This window comes from Neopsephotus bourkii, unplaced genomic scaffold (genome assembly GCF_033783945.1).
Source record: "Neopsephotus bourkii isolate Nb327-2 ecotype Australia unplaced genomic scaffold, CSIRO-AGI_Nbou_v1 NB_1622, whole genome shotgun sequence".
Taxonomy (NCBI): Eukaryota; Metazoa; Chordata; class Aves; order Psittaciformes; family Psittacidae; genus Neopsephotus; species Neopsephotus bourkii.
In genome coordinates, this window is record NW_026902097.1 from 688,599 (window position 1) to 711,772 (window position 23,174).

Sequence of the window (23,174 nt, forward strand, 5' to 3'; positions counted from 1 at the left end):
GTGGCTGTTGCATACATTGAAAAGGAGTACATAACTGAGATCTGTGCTTCATGTGTTTGAGACCTGGCAGTGTTAAGGAAACAAATCTCCCAAGTATCAGAGAGAAAATGCTAAAGATTCTGCAGTATTCAAAGCACACAAATGCTGTTCTTTCTCAGCCTTAAGGCGTGTGTATACAAGGAGGAGAATCCCAAACAGCTACTGCTGAACTTTCTTCTTTTCTACAGTAATCTCCTTCGTGAGCTTTCTTATTCTGGGCTAAGGATCCTTTATGTGGTTTGGATAATTGTAATGACTGAATTGGTATTACCAGAGTGGATTAGCCTAAGCCATATAAAAGCAGTGAGCGGAGTTAACGCCTATGTACGGAGTGAGCGCAGGTTAGGAATTATGTTTTAATTCCTCACCATACCTGTTTTCCATTGCGTTCCCATTCAGAGCTGCTGGGTTGGTGTTGAGAGAGCTGGCACAACCATGGCAGCTCCTGCAGCCGGGTGCTGGCTTGGGAAGGGTTTGGCACCATGGGTACTTTGGCAGTGTGCTGGCTGGTGGCAGGGGAGCTGTGTAGACCTGTGCATGTGCATTCATCCGGTGGCAGTGCTGTGTGCTGGGGAGTCCCTTTTCGGCACAGTTTGTTCACATTACCAGAAAGCATCTCCAGAGCTGTGAACAAAAGCCTCTGCCAGCTTTAGACACTGGTGTTTTTCAACTGACATTTTTCAAGAGAGCACAACGGTGCCAGAGAGCAGAACGTCTTCTCAAAGCCCTGATGAAAAATTGCAGCATGGCCAACAGTAAGCAGTGTGTGCTGTTATTGCATGTTCCTGCCTACCTGCAGCTACGTGTTCTCTCCCCTTTGCCCCACAGGCATGGGCAGCTGAGAGGGAGAGGACGAATGAGCAGCTGGCCAAGAGACTTCCTTTGAGGCAGGTCAGTCATTGGTGAGATAGAAGTAAAATAGAAATGGCTCTGGCTGATCCTTTACACTCACAATTCCTCTCTCCTGTACTCTTTCCATGCTGCCCAGGTGGGGATATTTTGATCTGTGACTATGCACAGATTTGTGTAGTCAGATTCTGAGACAGGGAAAACCAGTAATTATTTATTAAAAGATGTTCTTTTAAATCCGTTTCTACTTGTGTCAGGAAGGGAGGAATAGCAGTGTTGCTTCCAAGAAGTACACACTTCGCACAGCTAGCAGGATGCATATTTGTAGCTCCTGGGTATCTGTTTGCATAAAAGCACAATAAAATAGCCATAAATTGATTTTCAAATAATTAATTTAGATTACAGCTGAAAGATAATACTGGAGTGATTTATTGTATTTGGCTTCAGTGCTGTTTCTGCAGACATGACTGGCAACATAGCCTCCAAATTCCATTTTAAGCGAAACACAAGAAGCCATGCTAAAATGCAACAGCAAAAGCAGCCAGCCCACCAAAAGCACAACTTTTTAATGTTCTTAAAGATAACACCCAAAGGTCATAGTATTAATAAGACTATATTAATACATAGAGCCCTGCTTAAAATGGAACAGAAATACATGGCATTTTCCAGAGAGTTTTGTATAATAGAGTCCTTTGGAATTAACTGAAGATTAGAGTTTACCATGGCTGGAATTTCTTAGAACAGTGGGGTTTCAGCCATTTTTCTTTGAGGCATAGAATAAATTCTAACAGAGACATGAAATGGATTTAATTCTACTGGCAAGAAGCACATTTTGCTTAAATATGTTTATGGACCCTTTAGAAATAATCCAATTTCAAGTTTAAGAATTAGGGACCACTGATTAAAAATAGTTGCCCTCAAGAATTTGTTTTATAAAAGAATTTCGTGTATCTACACGTACATACAATACATACAGCTATATATGTGTATGTGGATACACACACTTTTGCTGCTGTACTATGGATGCAGCAGCTACATATATCCAGTTATGCTTTTGTGGTATTTGGGTTCTGCGTTCTGCTGTTTTGAATGAACAGTGGAAAGCATGTACCACATTTTATAAGGGGAAATCTGCTGCACCCACTGCCTTCTACACCTTCGCTTATCCCTGCCTCTCAGTGTAATTTGTCATCTATAGGAAGAGGGAATCTTGGAAGGGTTGTGTTTGGGTTTATGCATCTGTTAGCAATAGCAATGTTTATCCCAGGTGCAACCTTCAGAACCCAAGGCCAGAGTGGGAGATGGTGTAAATCAGTTAATCTCCATTCCCAAACATTCTAATCAGCAATTATCAGTCTAAATGAAGAATTAAGAGATCATTAGCACATTCATTAATGACAACAACACAGCATCATGGAAATTAACACTCACAGTCCCAGCTATGCTAAAGACTCCTGAGAAATGTCTTTATCAGTCTCCTGCTAAATGTCAGGCTCTATTTTTACGGTTATTGCTGCTATAGATAGTGGGCTCAGTTCCTCCTCATGTGGCAGTTGCACTAATAAATGTTTCACTTGTGTGAATGTTTTGACATGGAAACAATTTTCAGTCCAATTCGTAAACCAGGAAGAGGTACTGCAGTGGGACACGTGGTGCTTAGTTTTGGATTTATAATGACATCGCCAACCATAGTCTTGTGTGATTTAGTGATCCTGATTTCCTTGTAAGCCATTGAAGCTCCATCTGCACCTCCCAAATTCAGTGTGAGACCCACCTCCACCCTCTTGACACTTGTGTTTTGCTGTAAGACTTTGCATATAATCAACAGTAAATAGAAGAATCATTGCCTTTGTGCATATTGCTATTACATGTGACCTGACAGATCTTTTGGTGAGGATAAAGCTCCTGAAGAGAGTGTGTAAACCAACCCCAAACCCCTACCAGTTCCTCGCATGCTGGGGGTGGGAGAAAGGGGGCTGTGGGCAGCTGGCAGGGCAGTACCACTGTTTCTTTCCCTCCATGAACACACTGGAGCTTCAGTCTGGTGTGGGCTATGTGAGGGTTTGTGTAGCTGAAGGAGTAACAGTGCTGCCCAGAAAGGATGGATAAGCTGGAGGTGTCTTTATTATGGGGCTCCTGTGTTATGCAGCTATGTGCCTTTGTAATGAGTGTAATAATAACACAGGACCTAGTTCCTGCTCAGTGCTGCTGCATGAGTCACTGTCCTGAACTACATATATAAGGTATATATGTCTCCACTTCCTTCTGAAAGAGATACAAAAGTCTGTTGCTGATGCATCTGAAGTGCAGAGGTGAGGTGCTGGGGACAGGAAAGCGTCCTGCCCACCACACCATGGTTTTGAGCTGTTCAATACCCAGCTGCCTCCCACAGCCTTGTGCTGAGGTCGGCTGTGAACTCTGCATGTGGCAGGTCCTAGATCTAGGTCTTACTTGGTGGGGTCCGTTCTTTCTGTGGCCAGACCTCTCTTGAGAAGACCAGCAACCCTGCACATCTCCTTGGGTGCAGTTTCCTGCACCTTTTCACTCAAGGATTGTGCCAGCTCGCTGTTCCCCACCACACTTTGGCTACTTGCTGTCATCTCCAGCACTGCTGGTGCAGATTGCATTTAAGCAACCAGAAGACATGTCACCCACAGGTCTCCACTCTGAAAACAGCACATGAACACCCATGCTGGCCCTCCAGCTGGGCACACTGGTCAGCACTGACCTTAACTTCCCAGCACAGTGAGGAGCATGGCTAGGCTGTAGGGAGCTGCAGGTCTGGAGTACGATCATAGAAACTGGAACATGAGAAAACCTTTGAGCTGAGGGTGAAACTCTTCAGGCAAATTGTTTTAGGGCATTAACTTATGTTGCTTGTTTTTTCACATGCTTCGGAAAGGTGATTACATGATTGATGTGATTTATGTTTTGTTACTAATATGGTTAAGCTAATGAAGCTGTGACAAACACCTACTGCTCATGCCATACAAGGTGCTTTGTATCTGTGTAGCTTATTTTGCTTTGCTGAGTCTTGATATAGGATACAGTTGTGAGACTTCCATATTGATGTAACTGTCCACACTAGAACAGCTTTGCAATTCTGCTTTGCTGGCATAGAAAAAAGGAACAATATCATTAGTGCAGACTTTGCACTGCGAATGACCTTGTTAAGTCCCAAGTATGACTTGCACTTGGTTATCATGTTTATAAGCCTTTGTAGCATCAGCTGCTCATATGAAAAACTACCTGATCTTTTATTTTCAGTCAGAATCTACCTGAAGGAGAGACAATTCTGAGTGTTGCTTTTTCTTCTGAAATCATTACAATGCTAAAAGTGAGGTCTCTGGTTAGGTAAAATGGCAAATATTTTTATTTTTATATATATATATATATATATATATAAATTCATAGTATGATTGTACCTTTCTGTTTTATTTTCTATAGATTGTATATGCTAAGGCATATTGCTGTTCTCTAGGGGGCAAATACAGAAAGTATTTCAGCATTGGATGGAGAATCATATCTTCACTGAGTAAATTTACTGCCAAAATTATGTGTTTGAATTCCATCTCTCTCCAGCTTTGAAAGCACTTGGCTCTTAGTCTGGCTTCCAGATGATCTCAGGACTCCACAGGAAGATAAGAAGTGAAACATTTTGCTGGACTCGGGTGCAAGTTTTTTGTGTCTAATTTTTAACTTAAGGAAGTACATTTTCTGTGTCACTGAAATGCAGCTGAAACATGGTGAAGGAGAGGTAAAGCCTCATGTTTTCTGGGGAGCACGTGATGCTTTGAGTTCATCAGCCTCTTGCGTCCCTGACCATCATCTCTGGTGTCTTGCTGTGCTCCAGGGTATGATTTTTTAAATTATTTTAAATTCAGAGTAATTTTAGACATTTGTGACATAATGTTTTTCAGAATAAACCAATGGCAGATTTTGCCTGGAGTAGCTTTTTCAGGCTCGAGAACCATTTTAACCAAACAGGACCTGCGGAATGGAGTAGATCACACTGGTCGGCTGACCTCTAACCAGTTTACAAAACAGTTTATTTGAATAATGTGGAAAAGTTGTGTAGTATGTATAAAGCATCACTCCTTGCCGTGACTAATTTGTGCAGTAAAACCAAGGTATAATGTTTCCCCCAGTGCAGTGATGGAATCAAGGGTCCTGGGGGAGCACCATCCCATGCTGGATGGCTGACACAGGCCTTGCCTTGTGCCCAGCATGGGGGAGATGTGCTGCCATCAGCTCCTTGTTGGGTGCTGTGCTCACCGACCAAACGATTGTGATCTAAATTGTATTTTGTCCATCATCATCCGTTGTCCTGCAATCAGCTATGGTGTCAGAATCAGCATGTTGTTGACTCTCCTTTACACTGTTGTATCTCTTTATCAGTTGTCATTTTTAAACACTAATGTATGTGCCTTACTGTCGTCGTAGATTTGTTAGCAAAAATTTTCTATCAAATATGGTAAAATCTTTGGGATTTCTTGATCACCATTAAAAGATTGTATTTGGTTTCTCTGTTGTCAGACGTGTGCTTACTAGCTTAGGAGATGCTGCAGCTATACATTTTAAAAAGGGAAGCCACACACATTTGAGCATCGAGTCCCCATTTCTCCTGACAGTTGTGCTCAATCCCTGCTGTAAGGTTCAGTGTATACACAGCTGTGTGCACTGCTCTCCTGCACTCTATGGTACACACATAATATGCATGCATGGAAGTTTCCTGGCAATGTAAACGGGGCATTGACTGATGTTATGTGGCCAGTAGCAGGATTTCACCTTGTTCCCATTTCAGTTCTCTGTACAACCAGCCTGCAGTTTGTCTCATAGCAAGTGATAAGCAATGTGATGGCAGTGATGTGCTGTTTGCCGGTGAGCAGCACCCTCCTGTGGGCCAGGTCTGTATTCTGAAGATGCAAGAAATGATGGATTTGTTCAGGTTTGGTGCTACTTGCCCTTTACAATATGTGTACTTACAGCACATGGTATTACAGATTTAGCCTTCCAAAATAGCTGCAATGTATTTCAGTGTTGACATAACAGGTGATATGACTTGGTCAGGTCATGGCTGGTCAGAGTCAGGGAAGAAATTAGAGCAGTTCTGGGTTGGCAGTTACTGTGACCATTGTCATGTCCTTGAGTTCTGCATAAGATTTTCTTAATCCAGCACTGCTCAGCTCTTACCTGAGGATGCCTTTTACCTTAGGAAACCTCAGAGCACATGCTGCTATTTTTGACTTGGTGCCAAAAGAGCTGTAGGAGCACTCAAATTATGGGGAATGCCAGCAGGAGCTTTCTGCTCTCTTGAAATGCATGGAACATCGTTGCCTTCAGCTGAGTGATTAATGCTGATACAGAGCTAAGGGGCAATCAGCAGCACCTTTACCTGTGCTCCTCAGGGCTCTGTCTTATGTGTGAACAACTGATTCTCACCATATTCCTGCACTAGAGGAGACATCCCCAGCCCTGTCTCCTGGGTCACAGGCTGCTGGAAGCTGCCTGGGAAAGGTGCACCAGGGGTCCAGTCCGTGCAGAGCCCTCCCAGTGCCTGCTAAGCAGCAGGCTAGAAACTTCCTGAGCACTTAGACCTTTGTCACAGCTTTTGCAGCACTTTTTCATGAAGCTTCCTTCCCTTTCCCTTTACTCTCACCTTTTGACTCCCACCAGACCCTGTGGCAGCCTGCCTCATTGCTTTGTTGTGTGGAAAAGCTGCTCCTTCAGTTTGAAATCGAATAGGAGATCCAGTGTTGATGTATAGCAGGTAGTTGGAGATGTGCTGCAGTTTCTGGGCTTCTTACCCATCTGCAGGACCATTTTTCTGTCCTGTGGCACAGCTGTGCCCTCCGTAGCTTGCCTGCCCACTGTCTTGGTGTGCGATGAGCTGGTGCATGCTGCTGGGAGAGCTCAGGAGCCAGTGCAGCTCTGCCTGATACAGAGCCTGCCATGCTGCAGTGGGGCAACTTGTGGTGCCTGCAGGTAGGGAGACCCTGTGAGCCAGCCAACAGCTATAGGGGGAAGCAGCATCCTGCTGACACAGCCTTGGTGCCATGGAGGGCTCATGAGCAGCACACATGGGTCGAGCCTGCACTGATGCCAAATGACCTGGGCTGAATGCCAATTCAGTATGAAATAGAGATGTGCTTCCCTGATGACTTTATTCCACTGCATTCATCTGTAATCTATTTAATCTGCTTACAGAGCCATTATAGCATTTTCAATTACCAACTTGATCATTTGGAAAAGGGTCATAAACACTGGACATTCGTCATGCAGGGAAAAACATGAAAACAGCATGAAGTTCCACAGAAGTTAGCAGGGAATTGTTTTTACCTTCCTTATATAAACTGGGAGTGCTTCTCAATGCTTTTTGTGATGTGCTTGGAAATGCTTCTTTTCTCCATTTTCTAGGAGTGGGCATCAGTGCTGGAGGAAAGGCTTGTAGCAGGATGTTAGCAGAGTGGACCACTGTGTTCTGTCCTCAGTGGCTGCACAGTTGATGGGTGTGTGACCTCTGCAGCCACATCCTTTTAGATCTGCTACCTCTGCACTTAATTGCTTTGCAAGGACATATGGTCCATCTCACAGCTTTCAAGATAGACTAAAAAACATGCCTTGCATGTCTGTCTGCACGGTGAATTGCTGGGAGCAAGCTATAGCTTAAATAGATGCTCTTTATCATGTTTATTTGTAGGTTCCCTGGTCCCTCTCAAACTCTGGAGTGCTGTGACTGCATTACCATGTGCAGTCACAGGGTGAGTGACATTTTTGACCTCACAGTGTTTATGTCTGGAGAGAGCCTCATCTTCACATTGCATGCTCTGCTGTGATCCCTGCGTGTTAGCATAAACTTCCCTGCAAAGTAGTGGGAGGCTGCAAAAGCTGTTTTATTTTCTGGGATGACCTGGTGTATTGCTTCCATGTTCTCTGTTGTTTTCTCTTGCAGAAACGTGAATAGCTGCTTTCCAAGAAACCATCGGAGAGGTTCTGTTCAGATTTTTTGCCTTCGGATGCTTTTGTGGCATTTTGCCGTATCTCAGCAGTGGGACCAATTCTGGGCTTCTCTCCTTTTCCTTCTATTTCCCTTAAAAAAGAAGATGATGATTTGCAAATGTATACGTATTGACAATTCATTTCCAAGTGGAACTGATCCAGCAGCCATCTGAAAAGACTGTCAAGTCGCATATCTGAAGGGAAAGACAAGCATCTCTCTTAGATACCTGGCTCCATTACCTGGCTCGTTTGCCTTGTTTTTCTATAAAGCTGCATGCGATAAGTAACTGTGGAGCAGAGGGATGCAGCCGTGGACTAAGCCAGGCTGGCCCATTTATGGAGCCAAGACATGTGTGCTGCTATTTTAACAGGCTTCTAGAAGCCTAACAGTTGTCAGTGTATTTACAAGCCTTAAGGCAAATCAAAAATCCTTGTGCAATGCAGTTATCTGTTCTAAAGGAAATGAGAGATGCCAGCTCATCCTGCTAAACAGAAGTGATGCATTGACACAGCGGTGAGACTTGAATTTGCAACACTTACCCACCGCAAAGTGCCTGGGTAACAATCTCAGACACAGTTTCATGGATTTTTTTCTACTTTAGGATAGAAAACACAACAACCCACTACTGCATTTTCCTTGTGCCTGGAACTTGGACTTGTGCTGCTCTCTTGCTAGCTGGCTGCAGTGGCTGTTGCATAGATGGATGCGACATTCCTCACATAGTATGCCGTAAGTGCAAACTTGGGATTTCATGCTTTCTGCTTGTCTTGAAAACAGAGGGTGCCATGTTACTGGCAGGCAACATCCTGCCTACAGTTGCATGGTTCAAGTTGATACCATCTGCCCAACCCAGCCTTGCCCAGAATGGAGCTAAACAGTTAAGTAAGTTTATAGTGGCAATAAAGAACGACTCTTCAAGATGAGTTTGAAAACAAACAGTTTCAGCAGTTAGCTGTAGTGACCTTGCATTTGGAGCAGTGCAGCCTCGCTGGGCTCAAGGTCACATGAAGTTCTGTTGTGGGTTTCTTTTTTAAGCTGTTTTATGTATATTTTCTAGATCAAAGGTGAAGTGTTTGCGATTCCTGCCCTTGCCTCACCTCATGCAGTAGAAGTGGTTTCAGAGATGTACATAGTGCTCAGTGTCACTGTGTTCTTACACCCCTTCTGCCAGGATGGAGAACATAAAATGACCTCAGAGCCACAGCCTGAACTTCCATCACAGAGAGGACTGTGCAGAAGCTGCCCTAGCATAAAGGTTTGCTGTTTTGAAGAGTTCAGTGCTGAGAACCTCCGCAGAACAGAAATGCACGGGGAAGCCAGCTGGGACAAGGAGCTTGAGAATGTAATTGCAGTGAAAGTATGGAATGTTTTAAAGTTGAATGTATAAAAGCAACTGGGAATCTGTGCACAAGAAAGGGAGTTAAAAAATGTAGGGGGGGAAGGCAGGGGAGGCACAGAGGCAGAAGAAATGGAAGAGAACTGCTCCCCAAAACCTATGCCCTGGGGAGGTGGAAGAGCGTGGCTGTATGGCTCATCAAGAAATACCAGGTGGTAAAGCAAATCATAGTAAGCAAGAGTTCCAGATTATGTGAGTGAAGGTGGCAGTAGGAAAGAAAAGCAGCAGCAGGCTGTGAAGGCAGGGGGGAGGTTATAGGTAGCCTGGATCCTGTCAGAGATGGAAAAAGTGCTTTGTCCCATTTTCATGGTGGACAGGTCAGAGATCCAGAACTGGAAATTAATGCTTCCTAAATAAGATCAAAACCCAGAGATGAACTGTGCTCAGATGTGTGTCATCCCAGCAAACAAGCTGACTTAAAAGGCCAGCCTGGCCACCTCTTTTGTGACTGAGTCACCGGTTCTTCAGTGACTGAACTTCAGGATGAAGGAACCATACAGAAAATAGAAATTTGGGTCATTTGTCAAGGAAGAAGGTGGAAAATCTAAATCAGTAAGTAGAGACTACATCAGGCAGGCCAAGACACAGAATGAGCAATGTCTAGGAAGGATTATAAAGCATATGAAGGGATCATCTTTTAAAGACAGGAGGAACAACAAGGTTAAGGAAAGATACAGTCCATTACTGAAAGAAGGGGAAGGGGAGCTATCAACAGATGTACCTGAAAATATATGAGCTGTGGGGGACTGGCAGAGAATAAAGAAGGCATATAAATAGCTAAATACATTGAGCAGCTGTCTCCTCTACCATGTGCTCTCATTTCTTCCTGCTGCCAGAGAGCACTGATGTTTCTTATTTATTTACTTCTAATTACTGAGATACAGGCTTCCACTGATGAGATAAATGTAGCTCAGGATGCTCATCTTCCTCTTCTCTTCCCTCAGGGTGTCTCCTCAGCATCTAAATCAAAGCCTTATGAAAATGGCCCACAGCCATAGCTCATAGCCTCCATAGCCCTGTGGGATCTCAGCCCCCTCACCAAGCCCAGAACACAGCCAGTGCCAGGAGCAGAGGAAGGGGCCGAGCAGCCTCACTGGCAGGTGTTATTCCTGCTCCATAGAGCAATGTCACAGCCAGCAAAATCCTGGGGACTAGGCTGATGGAAAAGAGATGGAAAGCAGAAGGTGAAGAATGAGTTGAGTGGGAGTGTGTGCTGAGAGCTCTGGTGTAGACTGTTTGCAGGGATCACAAGGGCAGAGCAGTTACAGCAGGTATTTATGAGGCTGTTGTTTCAATGCAGGATGATGGAATGTTACCTTTTTTCCCTGGCCGCTAATGCAGTCACCCTTAACTACAAAAGAAGTGCAAACCTGCACTTTACCGAATGGTGCTTACTTCTGCAAAGTAAAATCCTTAATTTGTGCTAAAAAAAATCCACTCTGGTCTCTAAAAGGCATGTGCAGGAGGTGGATTGTGCAGGTTTGACACATCATGAGTTCTTTATCTACCTAGAAGTACCCTGTGTCATCATCACCTCTTGGCTGCCTGTGCAGTGCTGTGTCTGACAAAGCCGCTGTGAAGCTGGTGCTGCTGGAAGTGGTCAGGCAGTGATACAGGCACACAGGGAGCAGGCAGGCAGCTGCTGGGAAAGAAAAGTCATTCTGGAACAAGTTCTGCTTTTTGATTGGTTTTTGGGACAAACGCTTGTCCAGAATAGATGAAAACCTGAGTGGGGAAGCCCGACAGGACTTGGGCAACCATGCGCTCTCAGTTCAGGGAGGGGCAGAGCAATAACACAGGCATGAAGATTTCTTTGCATTGCTCTCTTTGTTTAACAAACACATCTCCAGATACCAGCAATACTGTTATCTGGCAGGAGCACTTCTCCAAACCCCTTCAATTATTCTTAATGGCCAGAACAAGTTTCCATCAAAAATACTCTCCCAGAACAACGTTTGTTTTCAAAATACAGCTCTGTTTGGCTGGCTGCACCGTCGTCATAGGCTGGAGCGAGATAAAAGAGCCAAATCACTTGGCTGAGTAACTCAGATCTTTTCCCAAGTGAAGTGGCACAGGGTCCAGAAGGAAGGCGAAGGCAACTGGTTTGCAGTCGTTATCCTCATGCTTTATCTGTTCAGTGTGTGCTGCGAGGTGAGGAGACAGGTCTGTCCGCAGGGGAGAAGCTCCAGGTAGTGAGGAAACACCCTGTGTGTCTCTGTGCAGCCAGAGGTAAGAGATTTGGGATGGGACTAGTGATGTGAAACAAACCCGTAGGGCAGGAGTATGGGCTTTCTCATCATCCCAGTTCTGTGTCCAAACTGCAGCCACTCTGGATCTCCTCTTGGGAGAACTCCTCTCTGTGTGTGTTGTTCATTTTTGACAAAAAGGTTTGTTTTGTTGTGCCTGCGTTTTGACTGGAAATCATGGAGCAGCTCTTGTGTTACTTAACCAGACTGAAGAAGTGGGATGCTTTCATTCTGCAGACAAGAGCCCCTGTGATGGGCCTGTTTGATGCAAGTCAGCAATGTACTTTAATATTTTGAGATGTTCAAGGAAAAATTATTTTGCATATTGCCTCCTTTATCCATGTGTTACATTCCCAAAGCATCACTTGGAATATCCCAACATTTTCAGAACAGGTTTTGCTTAAGTGAATGTGTCATCAGGAAATGCAGAATTCCCAATGAAGTGTGAGGTTCAGTGAAATGATATTGTCTGATTTTAGCCCATTTTGCTGGACTGTTTCAAAACAAGAGGTATGTTGGGAAGGAGCACAGGAGGCTTTACAGCTCTGTCCCTGATGTGGGCACCTGTGCCAGTGTGAATGCAGTTCAAACCATGGTCTCAGGGTTGTGGTTAATCAAGCCCATAAATGAGAACCAATAAATTAACCAGCACCATGGGAAAGTGCTTTTCTGTTTGGTTTGTCTGAGGTTATTTTCATTTATTTACCCTTGCAATCTGCATGAGCCCTGGAGCTAAGCAAAACACCTTATGTACATAACTGCAACCCTTCATGGCTGCCTGCTCTCCTGCCTTAGCTCTCCTGGTGCAATGGAGGACACATCGAGACAGAAGTCAGGACAGAGCAAAGACACCCTGTGCTCCCCAGTGCCAGAAGAGCCTCCTGCAAACTTTATACATGTCAAACTGGAGGAGTATGAGCCTGCAGACTTCAGCACCAAGGAACTCATCCTAAAGAATGCCAGAGAGGTCTGCACATGCAATCATCAAACCATCATCACCTTTTTCTGTCACCTGTTCCCAGTGCTGGACTGGCTTCCCCGTTACAATGTCAAGACCCAGTTGCTTGGGGATGTCATATCTGGGCTCCTGGTGGGGATAGTCGCCATCCCTCAGTCCATCTCCTACTCCCTCTTAGCCAACCAGGATCCCATCTACGGAATCTACACCAACTTCTTCTGCAACATCATCTATGTTGTTATGGCCACTTCGCGCCATAACTCTGTGGGCTCCTTCGGCGTCCTGTGCCTGATGATCGGGCAGTCTGTGACCCGGCACCTCCAGCTAGCAGGGTACAGTGACGACAGCACTGGCTCTTTGCTGCTGAGCAACTCCACCTCCTTCAGTAACGGGACGAGTGCCTGTGACAGGAGCTGCTACGCCATCACTGTGGCCCTTTCTTTGAGCTTTCTGGTTGGTCTGTACCAGGTACAAATACTTGCTGTTCTGCTGTTTCCTTTCTGACCTTTCCCTGCTAGGAACTTCTCTGTGCTAAAGATCTCGAAGCTCCTGTCTTGGTTCAGACTTACAAGTCATGAGAAGCCTTTCCTGATGTGGTTAGACCCGGACACCCTTGAATCAAGTGTAGTGATTTAGAAACCCACAAATGCAACTGAATGGGGGGGTGGGGGATTGTTTCCTCCCGTATGACAGGCCATGTCCTTGTATGTCCTTATGATCAGACACAGCAAGGGAGGAGGAAGAAACACTTTCCCACCACCCCAGTCTTGGAGCTGGGCCAGCTTCTGGTACAGGTTAGAGCAGCTTTGGGGCTGGCAAGAACAGCTCTCAAAGGCCCTGCCATCAGCAGGGGCTCCCTCAAAGCCCATGCTCCCTGGGGTTGTCCTGACTGCCTGAGCCTAGCTGTCATTGAACAACTTCAGGCTCTTTCACTGGGACTACTAATGTTCTGTGCATCACACCGGTTATGTGCCACTGAGTGATGTTTTGATGGGGCTGCTGCCTGGACTTTGTGTTAACTGTGTGCCCATATTGCTTGTAAGGAGACAGTGGTAGGGACCTTGTGGGCTTCTTTGTATGGCACCCTGGCCAGAGACTAGTGTTATAGGTAGGTCTCTTTAGTTTGTTGTACCCCAGATTAACTACTGAAGATGAAGTACCCTGCCTCACGCTGACTGCTCAGCAGGCAGAATGGAAGTGGAAGCAAACTGACATAAATTGACAGCCACCTCTTCCAGCCCTTCTCATTGATGCTAAAGGTATGGCTGGCTTGCTTTTCAGATCCTGCTGGGGGTTTTACAGCTGGGCTTTGTGGCTGTCTACCTATCAGAACCTCTCCTCAGTGGCTTTGTGACCGGCTCCAGCCTCACCATTATCACCTCTCAGATGAAGTATCTCCTGGGACTGAAAATCCCTCGTCATGAAGGGGTAGGGTCCTTCATCCTCACATGGGTTGACCTTTTCAGATACATCCAGAACACCAACATCTGTGACCTGGTTACCAGCCTGGTTGCTTTGGCCATCATAGTGCCTGTCAAAGAGATCAATGACCGGTATAAGGAGAAGATGAAGGCTCCGTTCCCCATAGAGCTGCTGGTGGTCATTGTCGCCACAGTAATATCTTACTACTTTAACTTTGAAGAGCGATACAAGTCTGATGTCTGTGGGGATATCCCCACTGGTTTCAGGAAACCCACTCTCCCAGATATAAACCTGTTTTCCAGCCTGGCAGTTGATGCTGTGCCCATTGCTATCATTGGCTTTGCCATGACTGTCTCCCTGGCAGAAATCTTTGGCAAAAAGTACGGCTACCCTGTCCGTGCCAACCAAGAGATGATTGCCATTGGCATGTGCAACCTCATCCCTTCTTTCTTCTACTGCTTTGCCAGCTCTGCAGCCCTGACCAAGACTTTGCTGAAGGAGTCCACGGGGACACACACCCAGGTCTCTGGCCTGGTGACCTCCCTGGTGCTGCTGCTGGTGCTGCTGTGGATTGCCCCGCTCTTCTATTCACTGCAGACCTCCATCCTGGGGGTGGTCACCATTGTCAACCTGCGGGGGGGCCTGAGCAAGTTCTGTGACATCCCCCGCATGTGGCAGCTCAGCAAGCTGGACACGGTGGTGTGGTGGACAACCATGCTGTGCTCCACGCTGGTCACCACAGAGATTGGGCTCCTCGTGGGTGTCTGCTTCGCTCTGCTCTGTGTCATCTTCCGCACGCAGAGACCCCGGGCCACGCTGCTGGGCAAGGTCAGCAGCACGGAAATCTATGAGGACCAGTCCACGTACAAGCAGCTCAGCAGCATTGCCAACATCAAAATCTTCCGCTTTGAGTCATCTCTCTACTATGCCAACAAGGACTATTTCAAGACTGTTCTCTACCAGAAAACAGGGGTAAATCCTGGCCTGCTGGCTGCTAAGCACCAAAAGGTGGAGGCCCAGGCAAATGCAGACACAGGCAACAGAAAGAGCTTTTTCAGCAGCAGGTTTGTCTGCCTGAAACAAGCCAAGAAAAGGTCTGGGAAGCCTCCAGAGGATGCGTGTCCTCCCTCCATAGACATGCACACCCTCATCCTTGACTGTGGGGCGATGCAGTTCATAGACACTGTGGGTCTCTCAGTGCTAAAGGAGACACGTCATGACTATAAGGAGGTTGGTGTTCAGGTTCTCCTGGCCAACTGCAACCCTTCCCTCCGCCACCGGCTCCGGGAGGGAGGCTGGGCTGGCGAGGCAGACAGTGGTGGGCAGCTGGCTTTCCACAGCATCCACGATGCCGTGCGGTTTGCTGAACGTTGGTACCGTGCCCAGCAGGAGGAGAGCAAGGACATGGATGCTCTCCAGGATGCTGAAGACCTGAACTTCCAGGTGTCTTTATAAAGCTGTGTGTAAGGACTGTTGCCTAATGGGGATGGGCTTGGGATGTACTTGAGAGCAGTTTCAGTCTTTGCACTGTCAGAGCATGCAAAAAAGACTTTGATGAACTGTCAGCGGCAGGCATGGGGAAGGTGTGGATTTCAGCAGACACTGCCAATTGGTGGGTAATCCGGGCGGCTCCTCAAGGGCTGTCCTGTGGGAGAAGAGCTTGGATGGGTTTCACCGCTGTCCCTGTCGGAAGGGCTGTGGGGCAGGAGGTGCCGTGGGTGCCGGGACCCGTGTCTCGGATGGGCGCTGGGGGGCATGACCGAGCCGCGCTGCTCTGCTAAAGCCGGGGCCGACCCCGAGCGCCTCCACTCCCGGGGGCAGCCGGGCTGTGCCGGTGCCCGCTGCTCCGAGCGGGTGATGCCGAAGCGCTGCCTGCGGCCCCACAGCGCACCCACCGCGCGGAGCACTCGCCGGCCAGGCTGTGCGGCAGCACCTCCGGGCTGGAGCCGTGCCCCCCTGACCGGGTGACATTCGGAGCTGGCTGTAAGGGCCCCCAGCGTGGGGACAGCCCTGTCCTGTGTTGGAGGTGCTGCCACAGAACAGGTACCGCTGCTGCAATGGCAATCACAGGAGGAAGCTTTGCAGGGCTCTGTCAGCGACCCAAGCTTTATGCCTAAAGATCCTGTTCCCCGTGGCACCCTGGTATTAACCACCATCGGGCTGGTTACTGGGAGAGGGAGGGTTGAAACGGGACACTAAGGCAAAGGAGAGAGGAGCTGTAGGCAAGGTCTGACATCCACTCCTTTGAGGAGCCCTGGTGGTGCTTCCCACTTCCTGGCATGAAAGTTAGCAGCTCCTGTGCTGTGCCTCTTGGCTGTGAAGCTCAAGGTGTGCACCCACACACAAGAATGGGGCTGCAGCCAGGAAAGCTCACAGACAGACCTGTATCTTGTTATGTGGCAGTTCCTTCTATGGGCATTTCCAGTGCCCAATGCAGAATAACTGGGGAAAGACAGGATACCAGCATCCTCTCTTGTGGTCCATTCCTTTACAAATTACATTGTGGAGAAATGAACACCCCAAGGCAACTTCGGGTGCTAGACAGCAAAGCCACTCACCTCCCCAGACATGCAGCAGCGGAGGTTATGGCCTGATGGCAGCAGGGGGAGAACCACCAGTCCCACTCGCTCCTTCACTCACTAATGTGTATTCATCTTTTGCCACCTTCATTTTCAGACTGCCCTTCTCTTCCCACACAGCCAGAGTCAATGTGGGAAACAGATTGCAGAGGCTCATTTATTTTCCAAACAACCTGCTGCATGGAGGTTGCAGCTCCTCAATGGCCACGGAACAGCAGCAACAAACTTGGCAACAGCAAAACACTTCCTTTACAAACAAAGAAAGAAGTTTCAGAGAGCTGCATGGGGTTCATTCAGCTGACATTCCTTGCCTTCTGTGTTGTGAGCTGCAGGGGAGGAGAGGCGCCTTCCCCTGCTGTTGTTAATAGACAGGGGTTTACATGACTTCCATGGCTGGAATTACAGGTTTCTTCCCCAGAAAAGGTACCTGAGATCCCCATCTGCTCTTCATACACTGTAAATCAGGAAAACCTGTGCTGCAGCTTGCAATGGCCACGGTTCTCCCAGCTGGATGCTGTGCAGCACTGGTGGCAGTGGGGCAGGGCAGTCTTGCACCTCCAGCACCACTGGGTGTGCAGCCGGAGGGAGCCTTGAAACAGGCACAGGAACCTCTCCTTCTGCTGGGCTGGGATGGGCAGTATCCTGCTGGCTCTGCTTCTGCATCCTGAGGGTGAGTCCCTGATGTGAGCTGAGAAGCATCCGCAGTATTGCCAAGTACGAGAATAGCTTTTATTTCATTAGCTCCACCTGTAAAAACACCTTCTATTCTGCATATTTAGTATGTGAATATTCTCCTGGCCTCATCCTGGAAATGCAGCACCAAAGATATCCCACTGAAGGGAACTCTAGCTTTGGCTAGAGCCACTCAGGAGCCCAGGAACAGAAATCTGTTGTAAATAAAGTGTACAGAAACAAAATCCTACTGGCTCTGCTCAGGAAAATGTGTTCTTGTGGTCAAAAGTCTGTTTCAAGTGGATTAAAGAGCATAGTATGCCCAGCTGCTTGCAGGTCCTTGGAGCAAGGTTGTGAGTGTCAGATGAAGGTAAATTGGCTGAAGAGGCCAGTATGAGCCTTGCAGGGCTGGATGGACAGGGGTGCACGCTGCATCTCTCTCCAAGGGTCCTTGCAGCCCATCACAGACACTCCCCAGGGAGGCTGCATCAGGGTTTTGCATCAGCCATGGAGCAATGAGTAATGGGGCAGTTTTGTGCCTGAACAGCAAGTCAGTAGAGGAGAAAAGTCTTGTTAGCTGCAAGGATTATGACCTTCCTTCCCCTTTGGAATAGCATTGCCGTAATTTTCTTTATAAGACTGTTTATGGAGAAAATCAAATTGGTTTAGTTAGACTTTAGATGCATTTATGATCTTGGTGGGGTCATAAAGCCACAGGAGGATATAAAACCATTGCTGATAATTCCTGGGTATAGCCTGGTGCAACACAGTGCAGAGGAGATTACTGTCAGTGGCAGTTAACACAGCCCTCTGCAATGGGACGTGGCTGTTTGTGAGCGGTTTCTGCTCAGAGCTGAGAAAGCTGTGAAAATGCCAGAGATACGAGGCAGTTTTAATGGGATGCCTTCCCTGGGAAAGGAGAACTGAGGTGGCAGCCTCCTTCCCTCTCCTCTCCAGCCCAGAGGAGTTGGGACCTCGCTGGCAGACCTTGCCCAGATCTGCCAGCTCCAGCATCGCCTTCCAGCCCTCAAGTCAAACATCCGGGTGACCCATCATTCCTCAGATTTCCAAGGTAGATCAGGGATAATTGCTGTTCTTATTTCAGCACCTATAGCAAGGCCTTGGGTTGTAAATGACATGGAGGAGAGATGGAGAATGACAAATGACATAGTCCAAGATCAGCTTGTAATCAGTGTCATGGGAGATCGGGCTGGCCTCCCACCACCTGCATCTCCGGGTGGGTGCAGATGTGAGCATGAAGGGACCACAACAGTGGGCTAATTCCTGGTGGTGAAAGGGCTCCTGCTGAGGTCACAGTATCACAGTATGTTAGAGATTGGAAGGGACCTCAAAAGCTCATCCAGTCCAATCCCCCTGCCAGAGCAGGAACACCTAGATAAGGTTACACAGGAACGTGTCCAGGCGGGTTTTGAATGTCTCCAGAGAAGGAGACTCCACAACCTCCCTGGGGAGCCTGTTCCAGTGTTCTGTCACCCTCACTGAGAAGAAGTTTCTTCTCAAGTTTAAGTGGAACCTCTTGTGTTCCAGCTTGTACCCATTGCCCCTTGTCCTATCATTGTTTGCCACTGAGAAGAGCCTGGCTCCATCCTCGTGACACTCCCCCTTTATATATTTATATACACTAATAAGGTCACCCCTCAATCTCCTCTTCTCCAAACTATAGAGACCCAGCTCCCTCAGTCTTTCCTCATAAGGGAGATGCTCCACTCCCTTAATCATCTTAGTTGCCCTAAGGGTCACAGGACCCTTGTCTGCCCCAGCACCCAACTGCAGCAGCCTTAGTGCCTGTGTTTGCCAAAAGGCCTCAACCTCTCAGCTGGGTGCTGACCCTCAACATCTCCCACCCAAGAAGACCTGCCCTTGCATCCCAGTGCTGACCTGCTGCACCCCAGAGCGTCCTGTGTGCTTCACCAGGGCCCAAGGAAATGCCATGCAGCTGAAAGCAAATGTTATCCCTCCTGGTAGGCAGCTCATTGGTTCTCCTTCTCTCTCTGCCCCCTGCCTCGCTGTGAATCTATAAATACTTTGGGAGTGTGATAAATGGAGGATTGCTGCTAAGGCTTTGTCAGCCGCCGGTGGAGCTGACTGTGCAACTGTTAATTATGCTGCAGCAGCAGCCAGACAGGTTTAAATCCTTTTGATGCTCTCAAGTGCTCCTTCTGGGGAAGCTTAAGGAATAAAGGTTCTCGTGGCTCATGGGTGTTTGCTTCCCCTTCTAGAAAGTGTACGCGACACTGATTGCTGCATGGAGGGCTGTTCTCCTCGCTCCCGTTGCCTGTTCTTGGGTATACATACACTGTTTAAAGGCAGGAAGTTGCTTCTGCAGATCTGTAGCTGCAGTCAAGCAGTCAGCATGCTGCCCACATGTGCGGAGAGTTTACCCATGAAAGCTTTCCCTAGCAGACAAAACTGGGTTGGGAAAGCAGTGAGCTGCAGGGGATAGCACTGGGTTTTCTGGGGAGAAATAACAAAGTTTAGGGCCAGTTACTACCTCACTGGAGATAGCCTGGGGAAGAAGGAATCAGGGGACAGTGGCTCAGGGTACCATAATCCAGCTGTGTCAGGCTTGCCAGGCTGAGGTCTTGTGGGTTTCTGTGTCTCCATCTACAAGCTTCCTGCTCTGGGTTGCTTTCTGGGCTTGCTGTGCCCTATTTCTACTTGTGTTTCTCAGAAGAAAGGCTTCGCTCTGACACATGCATGGCAGCTTCCAAATTCTTCCACTGAGTGAGAAGCATGCACCCCAGAGCTTAAATCCTGGAGTTAAAACATTCAAAGTCATGGGACAGCTACATCAGTAACTCCTCCTAAGCCACCGGGTAAATACCTCTCCCTTTTTCTGCCTCTCACCCTCACCCTTTAGTACAAAGTGCCCTGGGTGCTGTGTGGGTGCCCTGGGCAGAGGTATCATCGTGGATGACAGATGATGCCCTGGTGATATGACAGAAAAATCCAGTCAGTGTCTCCAAAGATGTTTGCAGAGCCAAGCCTGGAGCTGCAGGGCTTAGTCCTAGCCACCCTGCCTGAGCTGTGTGCTCAACGGAAAGACAGGGAGAGGTAGGAGGACAGGTCTGTTCTGGCTGTTGCACTAGCTGTGCCAAGTTTTCATTGTATGCTCCAAGGTCATTACTCACCTGAGCTCCACACGTCTGCTTAAGAAATGCTTTCCACACTTACTTGTGTAGAAGATTGTTCTAGGGCACTGTAAAACACTGTTGAGTCCCCGTCACAAACAATAGGCTGCTTTCACAGACACTTCCTCTTGGACTTCTCCTTCCAACTTGATGACTGCATGTGATTTCTCCCGTGCCATCAAATAAGTGATGTTGCTGGCAAAGGGCGCTGCCTTCACCTTGCTGGCAGTGTGCACAGGGGTAGGTACCCAGGCACAGCAGCCTGTGTGCACACTCCCACCCAGCCTTGTAGGTGTTCCTTCAGGCACAAAGCTGCCGCAGCGCTTCCCAGCCTCAGGTCTCCAAGTCAGGATCCCTGTGCAGAGCTTTCAGCACAATTGGGCTGTGAGGATTTGCCAGCAGAGCCTGGGGCCTTACCCTGCTGCAGTCACATGGAAAGGAGCCTCCAGCTCCCATGTCTCCAAGTCCCCCTGTGATGTTTGGACCCTGCTATGAAGGCTACAGAGTGATGCAGCCTGAAGGTGAGAGCCTGGGCAGGGGGTGGGACCACATCGCACTGTTCCCTGCACCATCCCTTTCACATCACTGAGCATCCAAACCCTTTTTGCCTTGAGTTTCTTTCCTCCCTCCACCTGCTGTGAAATGGAAGTGGTAAGAGCCACATCCCTGAAGGCTGCTACCAGGGCCCAAAGCAGACAGCTTTGCAAGTGATGATTTTGGTAGCATTTCCAGATTTTCAATAGTCAGAAACAGTGAGGGGAAGAGTCACAGCAGCTTTTGAGATGCAAAATCCCCCATATTACTTGACTGGGAATGTGCTCAATTTGTTTCCTCCACAGAATCTAAGAGACGGGGCTTTTCTCAGTGATATTCCTGTGAAAACGTGATATTTTCATCTATTTTTTAATGGCACAGCTCAGTAGCCTCATTTTAATCAGGCACCCAGCACCCCTGGGAGTGCTGGAGAAGGAGAGGTGACATCTGTCCATCAGCAGCCACTGGCCTCCCAGCAATCCTCTTCTCCCCTGCTTACAAACAGCTCTCCTCCAAAGGAGAGCGGATTTACATTAACAGCATGAGTGGCACCTCTTATCTCGGCAGCACCTGGAGCGATAAGGGCAGTTGCATGAGTGATAAACATTAATGTCTAAAGAAGCAGAGCAGCTTCCTGGAGAGGCTGGGAAATGCTTCCTCATGTCTACCAAGGGAGTAAATGATGCAAAGAGCCTGCCCACTCTCCCACAGGCATAATAACAACCTTTGCATCACACACCCCATGCTAGATGCTTTTCTGAGCACTTAACAACCATTTGCCTGGACAAATTAGCAGCTGACACACACGGGTGATTGTACCTACACACTGGGAGATGGCCACTTTGGAGACACAGACGTGGGGAGAATCATCTCGCCTTGCACAGGTTATGCAGAAGTAATTGGGAATGGTAGGCTCTGATGAAGAGAGGACAGAAGCTTCATTCCACCTGAGACAGGTGTCAAGAAGCAGAGAGGATAACTCATGGCTGGACATGCCCTGGGGATCCCAGCTCATTGAACAGCCCAGGCTGGCTGCAGGTAGGGAGAGGGTGTTCTTGTACATCCCTGAAAGGGATAGCTGTGCCATCACCCCACCACCTGCACTGCTCTACCAGCAACAGTCACATCCTGCTTCCCATAGGACCAATGCCTCAGCTGTCACAGAGGGAAAGAAAAGGAGGAAGGACAGAGATTAAATGAGCTGAATAGGAAAATTACTCTGGGCAAAATTCCTGCAGTGTCCAGGATACCCACAAGTAGCAGGAGCTGCTGATCTCTGTAGTCTCCTACAAAATAACAAGGTCAGCGCAGTGATGGGGAAATCTTTCTGCAATTGCTGGGTTGCTATTGAGCTAGCTCTGCTCTTTGCCCTCGCTTCATCCTCCCCTGGAGAGGAGTTGATGGAGTCAATTTGCTCCACTTTGTGTCTGGTCATTGTCTGCCTTTTAATAAGAAAGTTCACCAGGGAGGGAGGTAGATCAAAGCACCTCTGTTTTACCACTGCAAGCCCAGGGCCTGTGCTCTCCAGCCAAGGCTCTTTAGTGACAAATAATGATGCCCTCAGTTATTGCCAGGAAAGGACCAGCCCGGCTTGCCTGGTGGTGCTCCCTCCTAGTTACAAGTGTGTGCTTTGTTTCTTGATGTGCCATTAGTCACTTGGAGGCTCACATCCCACTAGCTCTTAGGACACCTCACTGGGGAAAGCAGGTTGGTAGTTCCTCCAGCTCTCTGCAAAACCACAGTCCTGCGAGGACTGCGGAGATAAGCACAGGGCCTGCTCAGTGTGCCTGCAGGCTGAGCTGCGGACACTGCTCTGCTGAAGACCTCAGCTGGGGATACTACAGTGCTACCCGAAGTGCCAGGGCTGGGCTAGCCTCAGGAGGCATCTTGGTTTGGCAACAAGCATCTCCCCAGGGGCCAGGTAGATAAGGATAATGCATTGTGCAGGCCTACCCATCCCTGCCATCCACCAGCATGGACAAGCTTGGCACAGCAGATCCCTTATGGGACCTTTTCTGAGGCCAGGGAGCAGCAACAGTGGTACCAGTGCATGTGTGGCGTCCACACCACTTCCATATGTACCTTGTCCTGGCTTGAAGGGTCAAACATTGCTGTTTCCCTGGGGATTGTTTAGCAAAGGGGAAAGTAGTGTTGGGTGATATGGGTTTGTCATGACAGCCATGGGCCAGCTCCCAGTTAGATACAGTGTATTAGGGGAAGAGTAATCCACCAGGGAAACCATCGATGTACCAGGAGGTTGAAAAGATAAAGGTAAGGGAGAATGAGGGAAAAGCAGAGCTCTGCTGGTTTGGCACAGCCAGAGCAGC

General features: G+C 48.0%; 1 protein-coding gene across 3 annotated transcripts; it reads left to right on the forward strand.

The window, feature by feature from the left end:
• Positions 1 to 6,741: 6,741 nt before the first annotated feature.
• Positions 6,742 to 15,365, forward strand: LOC133222793 (sulfate transporter-like). Of its 3 annotated transcripts, none has more exons than XM_061372861.1 (3): positions 6,742 to 9,245; positions 12,326 to 12,956; positions 13,770 to 15,365. In XM_061372861.1, exons 2-3 carry the CDS (start codon positions 12,339 to 12,341, stop codon positions 15,363 to 15,365), a joined length of 2,214 nt encoding a protein of 737 aa, XP_061228845.1. In that variant the 5' UTR covers positions 6,742 to 9,245; positions 12,326 to 12,338. The 3 variants fall into 3 exon arrangements, with proteins under 3 accessions (XP_061228845.1, XP_061228844.1, XP_061228842.1); XM_061372860.1 differs by lacking the exon at positions 6,742 to 9,245 and adding an exon at positions 10,632 to 11,513; XM_061372858.1 differs by lacking the exon at positions 6,742 to 9,245 and having other exon boundaries at positions 10,632 to 12,956.
• Positions 15,366 to 23,174: the final 7,809 nt, after the last annotated feature.